General features: G+C 55.2%; 1 protein-coding gene across 9 annotated transcripts in view; it reads left to right on the top strand.

The window, feature by feature from the left end:
* The window catches only part of MARK2 (microtubule affinity regulating kinase 2), a 56,468-nt gene that overhangs the window by 30,882 nt on the left and 13,182 nt on the right, over window positions 1-12,404 (top strand). For 8 of the 9 annotated variants that reach the window (XM_049644085.1, XM_049644066.1, XM_049644076.1 and 5 more), the window contains exons 2-3: window positions 10,376-10,555; window positions 10,782-10,835. In XM_049644085.1, coding sequence (XP_049500042.1) covers window positions 10,376-10,555; window positions 10,782-10,835 — 234 coding nt within the window. Of the gene's footprint in view, window positions 1-5,641; window positions 5,812-10,375; window positions 10,556-10,781; window positions 10,836-12,404 lie in introns of those variants that run through there. The other variant, XM_049644094.1, reaches the window with a different exon arrangement.

Below are 12,404 nucleotides of genomic sequence, written 5' to 3'. Positions count from 1 at the left end.
CTTTGAAACCGGAGGAGTAGGAAGGCAGTCTTTTTTCCACTTCCAGGGGAAGGTGCAGTGGAAGGAGGCACATGTCTTATTCAGCACCTTCCAGTGTGGAGCTGGAACTGGACAGGACCCAGAAGGCCTGTTTCCCAGCCTGGGGCTGGATCTGCTCCTCAAAAAAAAAAAAAAAAAAAAAAAAAAAAAAAGTTCTAAGGAAACCATGTTGGAAACGGCAGAGACAAGGGGTTAAATCTGCACCCAGGTAGAAAGGCTGTTGCATAAACGCTGAGAGAGGTTTTTTTCTTGTTGTTGTTTTTTTTGTTTTGTTTTGTTTTTCTTTTTTAAGATCTCGTGCTTCTTTTTTACTTTGTGTTGGCAAAAACCCCAGGAGAAGATGGGAGATTCTGGGAGGAGATGATTATGCCGGGTGAGTCAACTGAGCTCCCCAGCTGCCGTTTTTAGTTCCTTTGCTTTTCTGTAACAGGAGGCAGCTTGGGGAGGGGGGGGGGCAGGGGGGGATGCCGATTTGTGCAGCAGGACAGGAGGCAGGTGTGTATGGGTGAATCGTTTTGGCATTCTGGGGTTGGCAGGGCCCTACAGTCATGACGTTGGTCCAAGGAGGAAATATTAAAGCAGAGCTGTCTGAGTGTGGCACACAGTAAGTGTCCCCTACGAGTCACGGTCACCTCCCCAAATCGGTAGCTCTTAGAATGGCTCGAGCTGCATCGCACCGCCCCAGCAAGACAGTGGTTTTGATGGCCAGGCGGTGGTGGGATTGAATGTGAAGAGGCAGAGAGATGGGTCTTAAGCGGGAGGGCCCAGTGGTTGTTGGGCATCGGGAAGTTTGGAGGAGAGGGCTCCCCCTCTGTGGTGAAAGGAAGGCTCGGGCCGGTTTGAGGGGGTTGGGGATGGGAGCGTGTGGGCGTCGGCCGTCCCATCCCTGGCTGTGCCCGTATTCCGAGTCTGCCTCCAGTTCACCTTGGTGACCACCTTTACCTCCAGCTTTGGGTGAGGAAGGAGCACCGAGGGCCTCGTCACCACCTGAGAAAGCCTGTTAATGGAAAGAACACTCCATAGATGTCCTCCATTCTTGAGAGAGGGGGTCTCGTGGCTTCCTGCCCGCTTGGATGTTGTCTGCAGAGGACACAGATGGGAGTTACTGGTGTGGGTCCCAGAGACCGTCATGAAGATGCCCCCACACATCTCCTCCTTTATTCATTCACACGCACGTATTCATTCAGTACCTATCGAATACTCCTGCTCCGTGCTAGAGGCATTGTTGTGGGCCGCGAACACACCAGGGCCCTCCCCTCAGAGCGTTGTCTGGTGGGAAGGCCAGACGGTAGCCAGCGACTTCAAAGGGCAGCAGCTGCCTTGAAAGAGGAGAAAAGGGTCTTTGGCAAGAGGTTCTGATCTTCCTTCTGCCTTTGTCTTGGCTTCCAAGAGGGTGGCTGTAAGGATCAGAAACTGGCACCGTTTTTATTCCTCAACTATTTCAACGTGGGCCAGCCGGGCACAGGCACCCTTAGGCACCGAGGGCGTACGACAGCGAGCGAGACGCCGTCTCTGACCTCTCAGAGCTCCGGGAGGTTAAGGCGTGGAGACGCACGGTCACAAGAGATGAATGGGTACCGACAGGGCGCCGTGAGAGCCAGAGAAGGGAGAGATCACTCTCTGCTGAGACGGTGTTTGGCTGATTCTTTGAACAAAAGGATTTGGGCTGACCTAGGGATGAGAGCGTGTACTGCCCCGGATCCCTTCAAAAGAAGACGCTGCGTGACAGCTGGAGCCTTGCCCTTGGTGTGCGTGCGCCTGGGTGGCGCTTACACACCGCGGTTCGAACCGTTCCCAGGCGGCAGCCAGAGTGGTGGGGCTGGGGTCCCACCGCGGACCTGTGACTCCATAGTGACTCCCCTTGCCACCGTGCCGCGTCCAGCCGGACAGCGTGCCACACAGAAACAGAAACTACTAGGCAAAGGACAGGAAGGAAGAGGGAGGCCCGGACACCTCAGCCGCACTGGTTGGTCTCCATCAATCCTCTGTAAAGTGAGCCAAACCCTTCTGCTGCAGGCTGTCTCCTGCCTCCCCCAGAGCCCTGGGCTGCTGGCAGGCTGACTCTCCTGTGATATGGAGGAACTTGTTGGTCTCCATGGTTACGGGAACCCACTGGTACGGGCGGCGCCGGGTAGAGTGTGAGGCTGGCAATGAGAGCTTCCCCCAGCCCTTGGCACCATGTGGTACTGGTATGTCGGCTGCTTCTTGGACCTTTTCTGGGAGGAAGGAGTTAAGGAACCCATGAGGAAGGGAAGAGCAGGCACACCTTCCTCCTCTTCTGGGCTCCTTAGAGGCCGGAGGCGTGGCTGCCTTCTCATTCACCCGCTCCCCTTGGCAAGAGTGGTTTTATGTTAGGAAAGAGGGTCCTTTTGCCCGACAACCCAGCTGTGGTAGAAATTGGACTTTTCCTTATTCCAGAAGCAATACCAGCTTCACTGCGCTGGTGTTTGTGGTCAAGTCTGTAGCGATGACAGAGGACAGCTCTTCTCAGGGCTCAGAGGACTCCTTGAGAGGGGAAGCAGGTTCCTCCCCGAAAGTAAAAGGAGATTGTAGGAAACGTTGTCAAGACCTCGCTGCACAGTGGGTACTGTGGTCCACACTGGCGTGGGTTTCTTCATTTTGTCTTCATGCCGATCTTGTGAAGTGGGTGCAGCTGGTGTCCACATGTCCCAAACGAGGAAGCTGAGATCTAGAGAAGTCAAGGAATCTTGGTCGTGCTCGGTGAACTAGTAAGGAGCAAAGGCAGGGCTCCCGCCCCAGACCCGCCTGGAGCTCTGCCGTGCTCTCCCGCCTCCTTTGCTAAGTAAGCAGAGATACTGTGGTGAATCTACTAGACAGTTCCCTCCTCTAAGCTCCTAGAAGGCAGGAACCAGCTCTCTCTGAACTTTGCAACTGGCCCTGGCTCCAGAGGTAGGCACTCAACAGAGGCTTGCTGAGTCAGCAGTGGTAACTGGGGACTGAGATCGAGCCCAAGACCCCAGTGAGCAAATTCTCAGAGATGAGGTACTGGACGCTTGCAAAGCTCTGGTTGCTCAGTAGAATCCACCTGTTTGGGGAAGAGCCCAGCATTTCAAGTGGCTGCAAAGGCAGGAGATTTGAGGCACGCTCATGGCATTGTGGCTTTCGTGCGTGAAGGGGAGCGAGCTGGAGGTGCTGGGTCGGTGCTGACCTCTTCACAGGCACATGCTGCTGACCTCTGCCGTGGCTGCTTTGAGGCCTCCAGGCCGCTCCCCTCCTGGCCCAGGCCGCAGTGCTGGTCTCCCTGCCTTGGGGTGAGACTTGCAGCTCAAAGAGCTAAAGGGCAGTGAACCACCTTGCTTTTGACTGTGCTTCCGCCGTAGGCTCCCGCAGGTCTCCTTTATGGGGGAGGCACCTGCCGTGGCCGGAAAGAGGGAGCAACCTTTTGACAGTTTGACACGGCACCACCTCCCTTCCACACCAGGGCATTAAGGGAACATGGGGGGTCCCCCTGGGGAGTAATTTGGGGGTGAGGAGGACGCATCCCACCTCTCTACGGGTCAGTGCTTACCGAAGCCTCATACGATGCCTCCTACCCACAATGCTCCTCTGGTTTATTGACTCTTGGCAGTTGAGGGTGACAGTTGCTCAGGACTAAAGGATGCAAGGAAGGCTCCTGGATGCAGTGAGGGAGGAAGGGTGAAAGGACTAGCGACTCACCACGTCCATGTGACTTGCCAGCTCAGTCATACCCATTTCTCCCCAGCCTCTGTGTTAGCTCGGTACTTCCTCAGTTTACAGAACCCCTTACTGCTTCCCACAAACAGGATTGAGGAGGAAACAGTCCTTCTGTCACATTACAAAACCCTAGGGACTAGAAAAATGAAGCCATTTGATCCTGTCTGATCCTCTGAGCGGTCGCAGGCAAGCCTGAGCCGAGGGTCCAGAGGGGTGAGAGCAGGGCGTGCTACGGGCCCCGCTGGGGACACCCTCACAATAGCCCTGTGGCAATGGCCTGAGCCAGACACTGGCTTTCCTGCTGCCCTAGGCATCTCTCCCCTCCTCCTAGCATGGAGAGGCAGAGCCAGGGATTTACCTTCTTTGGGGGGAAATAAGACAGATCAGACATCAAGCAAGGTTGATGAGAAGCCAACAAAGGGGACCGTGAGGAACAGGCAAGTGGTGGCGTGGACACGGAAGCCCTGGGCTCCAGTCCCACTCTGTGCTGGGAGGCCATGGGACCTTGGGCAAGTCTCACACCTTCTGTGCTTCAGTTTCGCACACGTAACGTGAGGGTGCTACCTAAGGGTGGGGAGCGTAGGAAATACGCGGCAGCAGAAGGTAGTGTCAGAAACATCAAATCTGTTGGCCAGGGCTCATGTGTTAGGTGAACACTGAGTAGTGTGGTCTCCCTGGGATCGGTGCTCAGGTGCTGGGGGGGGGGGGGGGGGGCGGCACAGAGGAGCCTTCGTTTGCCATTCCATAGAGGGGTTTATGGCCTACCAGCGTGAGATCTCTCAAGAGTTTCTTAGTGGGAAAGATCCTAACCGGAGAAATGGAAGGAATTCGAAGTAGATCTGGGAGCCAGAAGAAAGGTGTGCCCAGGACTCAGAACTCAGACAAGGGGGGGTCTCCAGGAGCCCCATGTTAAGCAGGTGCCCAGACAGCAGGGCTTTGCAGGGGGAAGGCATGAGCTCCAGCATCCCTGCTGCCCCCAGCCCTCCAAGTTCTTAAAACAGTATTGTTGGGGTGGGAGGGGGGCGGTGATGGAGACTACCTGGAGGTTAGGCAGGAACCTAGGGATGGACTCCCAGAGGCAGGGCTGGAAGGGACTCAGAGGGACATTTGGTTGGTTCTCCATCTTTTGGGCAAGTTGTAGAATTAAATGCCTCATTCTGTATCAGTGACGAAGGTTTTTAGTCTAGAACCCATCGGCCTCTAAAGGGGCTTCTTCACGGGGTCCCAGAACTCCCTGAAATGATGTCCAGAATATTTTATGTCTAAGTGGTTATGCGTTTTCTAAGTTAAACACTGCTTTTTGTGAAGCAGGAGGTCCATCTGCCACTGTTGGATTGCTGGTTTCTGCTTAACCCCCGCCTTGTTCTCGGCGGGTAGTTTGCCGGTCCAGCAGCAAGGCTGCTGCTCTCTGGGTCGGCACGCCTGATTCACGCACACGCCTCCCAGCCAATTGGAGCCCCTACCCAGGTCCCACCTGCTGCGGGTGAGATAAGGACTTTTATGACCGCCCTGGCTGGAGTGAGGCTCCTCACCCTCTCCCAGCTGTTACCCGGCAAAGCACCTTGGGGAGGGTGGGGCAGCCCGCTTCCGGGGAGGGGGAGGGGAAGGGAGAAGGAAGTTGATCTAAACCCGCCTCTTTCTCTCTCTCTGTCTGCCTTCCTTCCCCTTCCCTTCCTGCCCCTTTCCTCCCACCTTGCTCCCGGTGTAGTGTCCTGGGACTGCGTGCATTTTCTGGCCACCAGGCCCTGGCCTGCGGGAAGCTGTGGGGCTTTTCGACCCTGTTGCTCTCCTTGCCAAGCCCGGTCTCCCTCTGCTACTGGTGGTTTCGGTTGCGACACAGTCCAGGTTCCCAGGCAGGAGCTGCTCGGGCCTGGCTGCTTCACTGTTTTTCACTGAGGAGGTGGTGGAAGGTGTCGCCTGCTTCAGCTGAGTAAGGGTGGCTGGCAGAGCCGGCAGCCCCCGCCCTGGGCCTGGCTCTTCCCGGCCTCTGTACTTTGCCCTCGCTGCCTGACAGGTTCTGCTGTGGGCTCCGCTGAATGGAAGCTGCCGGTAGTCCTTGTCCCTTTCTCCAGCCGGGTATGTTTTCCCCTTCTCTGCTGTAGGATTGCCCCCATCCTCCCACCCAAACACAGGATCTTTAAAGAATTGCTAAGTGGAGCCAGGCGCTAGCACAGGTAGTAAAATTCATGGAAAGAGGTACTGGCTGGGAAGGGAAGAGGGGGCAAATACCAGAAGAGTCTCCACGGGTTGAGTCAGCAGGCGCCCCCCAGGGTGAGAGGAGGCCCAGGGAGGGTGTGCCGGTGGGAGACTGGGATCTGGGGCCGCCGGCCGCCCGCCCGGGGCCAGTGCCCGGGGGACCCTTTTCTTCCTCCCGCGGGGCCCAGGCGTACTGTGCCTCTGGCCAGGGAGTGCCTGTCTGTCACCCTTCCGAGTCCTGGGGAAGTCTCAGGACACTTGAGGCCAGGCCTGAATGCCCAGCCCCACAGCATGAGCCGTTCTCGGGGAGCACTGTGCTCGGGGAGAACTGTTGGTAGGAGCCCCCAGCATTAGGGAAGGGGCCCTGCCTACCTGAGTCAGCGCTGGGCCTCCGGGGTGGAGGCTGTCTTCCGGGCGAACCTGGCAACACGCCTAAGGCTGAGTTTGGAGATCCCAGGTTGAAGGGCCCACTGGATAGAAGGCCCTTTCTCTTCTCCCTGGGTCCTTCATTCCACCATCTGTTGAGCCCCTGAAGCAGTTCAAGTCCTGCTTCTGAGTCAACCGTGCTTGAGTAACCTGTGTGGTCTGCCCTTGGTCCCAGATACTGCCTCACAGGGCAACCCCCTGTTCTTTCCAAAAGCTGCCTGAGAGCCAGGCTGTCAACTTGGCAACAGACATGCTCAGATTTTAAGGGTCTGCCTGTGGTATGCTGTGGGCCAGAGCTTTGGGGATGTCTGGTGTTCTTACCTTACTGTGAGCAAGGAGGACAGAGGTGGAGGGAAGAGTGTGGATTTAGTGAAATCCTGGGGGCTGTGGGGGAGGGGGGGGGCCTGGAAGGGCAGCCAGTCCTCAGCCCCCGACACAGTGAGATCTGGGTCTGCGCTGAGTGGGCCTAGTCAGGACCGTGGAAGAGACAAGACAGTCTCCATGCCCTTACCTCCACTTTAGCCTTCAGGGTGGCCACCTCACATGGGGCCTCGGTCCAAGAAACGTTTTCTACTGGAGACTTTCTCTTTTCTCCACTCCCTTTCTCCTTTCTTCACTTCCTCCCCTGGGCTCTCCTCACCCTGGCGCCCCCCCCCCCCCCATCCCTGCTGTGTCTCAGAGAAGAGGCGAAAGGGAGGGACACTACACTCTTTTGAGTCCTGAGAGTTGGGTGATTCGGTCCTGAAAGGGGAGCGGGTGAATTTGGGAGCAGGGGATCAAAGAGCACAGCCCCTGTTGTCTGCTTCTCTGGGTCCTGGACAAGCAGAACCTTCCCTCTGTTCCGGATGCCCGGCTTGGAACCAGCCCTTCACGGCTGTCCTGTCTCGTCGCCTCCCGTGAAGGCTGGAGGCGCTGGTGCAGGCTAGGAGGGCTCCACTAAGAGGTGGAAGTCTTGTTGACAAAGACAATAGTATTTGGGAACTAAAAATAATTGCGATACGGGTCGCTCTTCACGCAGCACTGGATAAAGCATTTTATGTGTGTTCTCTCACCTCAAGTGAAGTTGGGAATATTTTATCACCACTTTACAGATGAGGAAACTAATACCAGTAAGTAGGGAAGCCAGGACTTGAACCTAGTTCTGCTGGGCAGAGCTCCTCGGCACCCGCTAGACCATCTCCTGACCCAGATGTGCGGAATCGCTGTGCACTGGTCATCTTTTGGATGGTTTCCTTCACCCTTTGTACTCTCATCTCCCTCTTAAGGGTGGTGTTGATAATAATAAAGTTAGCATGTGTTGAGTAATTGGCAGATTTAGGATTTGTCTCTGGCATTTGCACTCGTAACCACACCTCTCGACCCCTGAAAGGAGGGAGGTGGATGGCAGGGCCCCTCTTGTGTTTAGTTGATGTTTTGAGGCCCAGTGCGCAGCTGAGCCTGGCGGGGAAAGCCATCCTGTTGTACCGCGGCGACCAGCCCCTGGAGCCAGGGACACCAAGAGGGATGGGCAGAGCAAAAAACAGATGTTTGAAAACCTATTGGTCTTAGGAGCGCCCGGGTGGCTCAGTCGGTTGAGTGTCCCGAGTTTGGCTCAGGTCATGATCTCATGGCTTGTGAGTTCGAGTCCCATATCGGGCTCTCTGCTGTCAGCGCAGAGCCTGCTCGGGATCCTCTGTCCCTCGCCCTCTCTCTCTTTCTGCCCCTCCCCTGCTTGTACTCTCTCTCAAAACAATAAATATTAAAAAAAAAGAAGAAAGAAAGAAAAAGAAAATCTGTTCTAGCAAACACTGAGGACCAACCAGGTTTAAGTGAGCAACCGGGTGTCTGAAGCACAGAGGCCAAGAGAGTTGGGTGGGCTGGAGTGGGCAGGCAGCAAAGGCTTTGAGGACCTGACTGGTGAGGACTTGCAGGAGAGAGAACGCTCCCTAAAGGGCAAAAGAAGTTAAAAGGGACTCTGCTGAGATGTCAGGAACCTTTCCCTTCAAAAGCTGCCATATGCATGGGATCTTTTTTCTCCTCGAAGGCCTAAATCCATGAGCTTTCAGGATCCGAGTCAGACAGTTTACCGCAAATCAGCCAGCAGCTACCATGCAAAGAGAAAAAAAGGCCTTCCTTGACGGCAAGGAAGAAGGGGGAACCGTCAGTAGCAGGCTATTTGCTTTGTGTTGTTGTTTTTCTGCCTTGAAAGCATCTGGTTAGGGAAGCAAGCTTCTTCGAGAAACCCTGGACAGTTCTTTGGGTGGTAGCAAGTCATTTCTTTCCTCTGTGGTTTTGAAGGGCTTCATTACAGCCCCAGGGGGCCATGAAAGGAAGAACTTTGACTCACACTCTTCTGGTCACCCCGCTCTCCTCCACGCTGTCTCCACACAGACTTGTCAAGGTAGCTCTGGATGGTTTTAGGACGAGGCTCTCGCCGCATTTTGCCCCAGTATGTGGGAGTGAGGGCGTCTGGTGCTCTTTGAGAGTAAAAGTGGGGCTCCAAACAAGATCAGACCAGACTCCCAGCACTTGTATTCACCCGTTCCCATGCCATACAATCCACCCACTTATTTTTATTTGAGAGTGTGCACAGGGAGAGGGGCAGAGGGGGAGAGAGCGAAAACCTTAAGCGGACTCCATGCTCAGCACAGAGCCCAACGTGGGGCCGATCCCACCACCCAGGGATCGTGACCTGAGCCGAAATCAAGAGTCGGACACTCGACCAACTGAGCCAGCCAGGCGCCCCACAATTCACCCATTGAAGGTGTACAGTTAACTGGCTTTGAGTAAATTCACAGAGCTGTGTATCCATCACCACAATCAACATTTCATTAGGAGATTTTCGTTCTCACAGAAAGAAACCTCGTACCCCTTAGTTGTCCCCCCTAAATCTCCACCCTCCTCAGCCCTAGACTGATCTTTCTGTCTCTCTGGATTTGCCTGTTCTCAACATCTCAAATAGATGGGCTCATACAATACGTGGTCCTTTGTGACCAGCTTTATTCACGTAGTGGAAGGTTTTCAGGGTGTGTCCGTGTTGTAGCGCGTGTCACTGCTTCATTTCTTCTGATTGCCAACGAATATTCCACCGCGTGGATATCCTGCAATGTGTCCGTCCGTTTGCCAACTGACAGACGTTTGTGTTGTTTCCCCTTTTTGGCTGTTGTGAATGTGGGCTGTTACCAGCAGGCACTGGTGTATGAGTTTTTGTGTGGACGTCTGTTTCCACTTCTCTGATGTGCTGCACCTGGGAGTGGCACTGCCGGGTCACACAGTGACTCCGGGTTTAGCCCCCTGAGGAACGCACAAGTCTTCGTGGACACGTGTGCGTTCGTCTGGGTTGCACCCTTTTTGTGTCACGTATGCGGAGCTGTTCGGTGCCGTTGCTGTCATTTCTGCGTCCTCACACCGTTGGCCCGAGCTGCGGGCCGTCCCGGGAGGGCAGACGGTTGCCTTGCTCAGACCCTGTCATTCGGCGTGTTCGTTGCGCAGGTGTTTGAGTGAGCATCTCCCAGAATTCAGATCATGTAGGGGCTGGGGTGTATCAGTGAGTAAATGACGTACGCCCGCCTTCATGCGCTCCCGTCTCAACGGGATGGACGGCAAATCGGTGTAAAGTGACAAATGCTAAAGGTGAAGGTGAAGGGCGGCATGGCGCTGAGTGCCGGGAAGGAATTCTGATGTTCTGCTGCGCAGCCTCACGGCGTGAAGAGGCAGCCGGGCGAGCAGTAGGAGGCGCTCTCCCGCAGGACGTGGAGGGCTGGTGGGTTGTTAAGGGCCGATTGCACCGCCCTGCTGTGCAGGGCCCGGGCTCCCACGCCCACGGGATGTTGGCACTGAAGACCGGCGCTCCTTATCTCCTCCTCCTCCCCCCACTGCCTTCTGACTCTGCCTGCCTGCCAGCCAGCCCCCTGCCGTCCGCCCCTCCCCACCCACCTCCACCCCAGCCTCTTAGGTTTTTTTGCGGAGAGCTAAGGGCAACGATAAGGGGAACTGAGAAGTCAGCGTCCTGAAAGGTGTGCGTGTTTCCATCCCACAGCCCACCTTGGGACACCTTGACCCCAAGCCCAGCAGTAAGTCCAACATGCTGCGGGGCCGCAACTCAGCCGCCTCTGCTGACGAGCAGCCCCATATCGGCAACTACCGGCTCCTTAAGACCATCGGCAAGGGCAACTTCGCCAAGGTGAAGCTGGCCCGGCACATCCTGACCGGGAAGGAGGTGAGCTCTGGGGACGGGCCGTGGGGCGTGGCCGCACCCCCCAACTGTTGGCACCCAGGAGGTAGCGGTGGGACTGCTGCCACAGCCACCTCTTATTTGTCAGCTGGAAATGAAATCTGGACAGATAAATGTGTTGACGGGGATGGGGTTAGAGGAGGAGGGAGAGTCGAGTCCTGGGTCTCTCCTGTTCAGAGAGGGAAACTTGGGCTTTTTGTCTCATGTGCAGGTAGCTGTGAAGATCATTGACAAGACTCAACTGAACTCCTCCAGCCTCCAGAAAGTAAGCATACAACATCTTCTGTTCTTTCTAAACCTCTCATCAGGGGTCAGCGATCCCGTGTGGGCCTCCCCTTGAATCCCCATTTTTAAAATCTCTTCGTCTTTTCACTGTCCCCAGTGCTCTGTGGCTCTGCTACCTGTGGGGCTCTGATGGGATCCACTGCATTGACTCCCCCTGGGTAGGCTTCCTGGCCACGGACACTGGCTCTTTAGAAGTCTTTCTGCCCTTCCCTGCCATTTGGCCTGTCTGTCTGACCTACTTCCTGCATCGTGTCATCTGCTGGCCTGTGGCCCTATGCAAAAACACAACGTTCCTAGCCATTTCTAGAAACATGCGTTTGGTGATTCCAAGATCTAGAACGATCCAGGGGAGTGGCTCTAGAAGTACAGGGATAAGAGGGGGCAGGGAGCCTGCCGCCAGATTCCGTGCCAGCAGCCTTTTAGGGGATGAGTATAGAAGGTTGGGTTTTTAGAAGCTCGACTCCAGTTTCAAGCCCCTGACAGTTTGTGCAGATTAAGGACAGGTAGTCCCAATTTGCCTTCTCACTCCTAGGCTTCTCTTGGCTAAAAGTCACAGAGTCATCCACATGTAGTGTTCGCTGGATGAGGTCGAACTTTTTCTTCCCTCCTTTATTTACAGTGGGAAACTGAGGTCGGTCTTAGCTGATCAGGGGAGTCCTCCAGGTGGGAACACATACCCCCCCGGTCGGGAAACTATGAAGAGCCGGTAGGAACGCGAAAAGGAGGCTTTGATTTGCAGAATGAGACAGCTTGTCAGTGATGGGTTGACGTAGAACTGGACACTCTCTGCCCTCTCCTCCCGTGCTGGGCTCCAGCAGTTGAGGGAAAGAGGAAGTCTCCCATCTGGCTCCCCCAAAGCCTCCCCTGCTCAGGTCAGTCAGATTTCCTTGTGCCCCCATACTCCAGCTGACCCTGGCTCAGATTTTCTGATCTTGCTTCACCTGGTTCTCTCACGAGGTGAGCTGAAATTTTCTTTTCAGGAGCACCCTGTTATTTAAGAGAGGGTATAACCTCATGCTAACAGTCAACTACAGTGAGATTGAGAAGCTTAGGACTAGGAGGGCTTGGGGGCTGGTATTGAGAGAGGCGTTCACAGAATTACGGTGTGGAGGTTGAGGTGCCTTGACACGCTGGCAGTCAAAACCAAAGTGTTTCCTGGTTGATGCTCACTCAAGCCCCGGGATCCCCTCAAGGTTCTTTGGTTCAGAGGAAACATTGCTGTCATCACCAGGGCTTTCCTGCTTGGGGCTTTCCCGAAGAAAGGGAAAGAGGGCTACTCTTGACATGTTGGCTCAGAGCCTACAGAGTAGGAGCCAGCTTGGTGTGGGCCATTTGGTCTTTGGTGCGGTCCAGCCTGCCATATGATAACTGCCAGAGTCAGCCTGGCCATCTTATTTCCTACCTCTTTTTCCTCCTTGCCTCTTCCTGACTGGCTGGAAGGCACCAATCCCGGACAAACGTAGCCAGTTTAAAAGCCTTTTAACACACTCTGTTACCAAGGCCAGTCTGATTCTGGCCAAATCACTCTGTTTAAATCTGATCCCAGCAG

This window comes from Panthera uncia, chromosome D1 (genome assembly GCF_023721935.1).
Source record: "Panthera uncia isolate 11264 chromosome D1, Puncia_PCG_1.0, whole genome shotgun sequence".
NCBI classification, from domain to species: Eukaryota; Metazoa; Chordata; class Mammalia; order Carnivora; family Felidae; genus Panthera; species Panthera uncia.
Note: the sequence above shows the minus strand (reverse complement) of the source record. Positions and strands in the feature narration are given on the sequence as shown.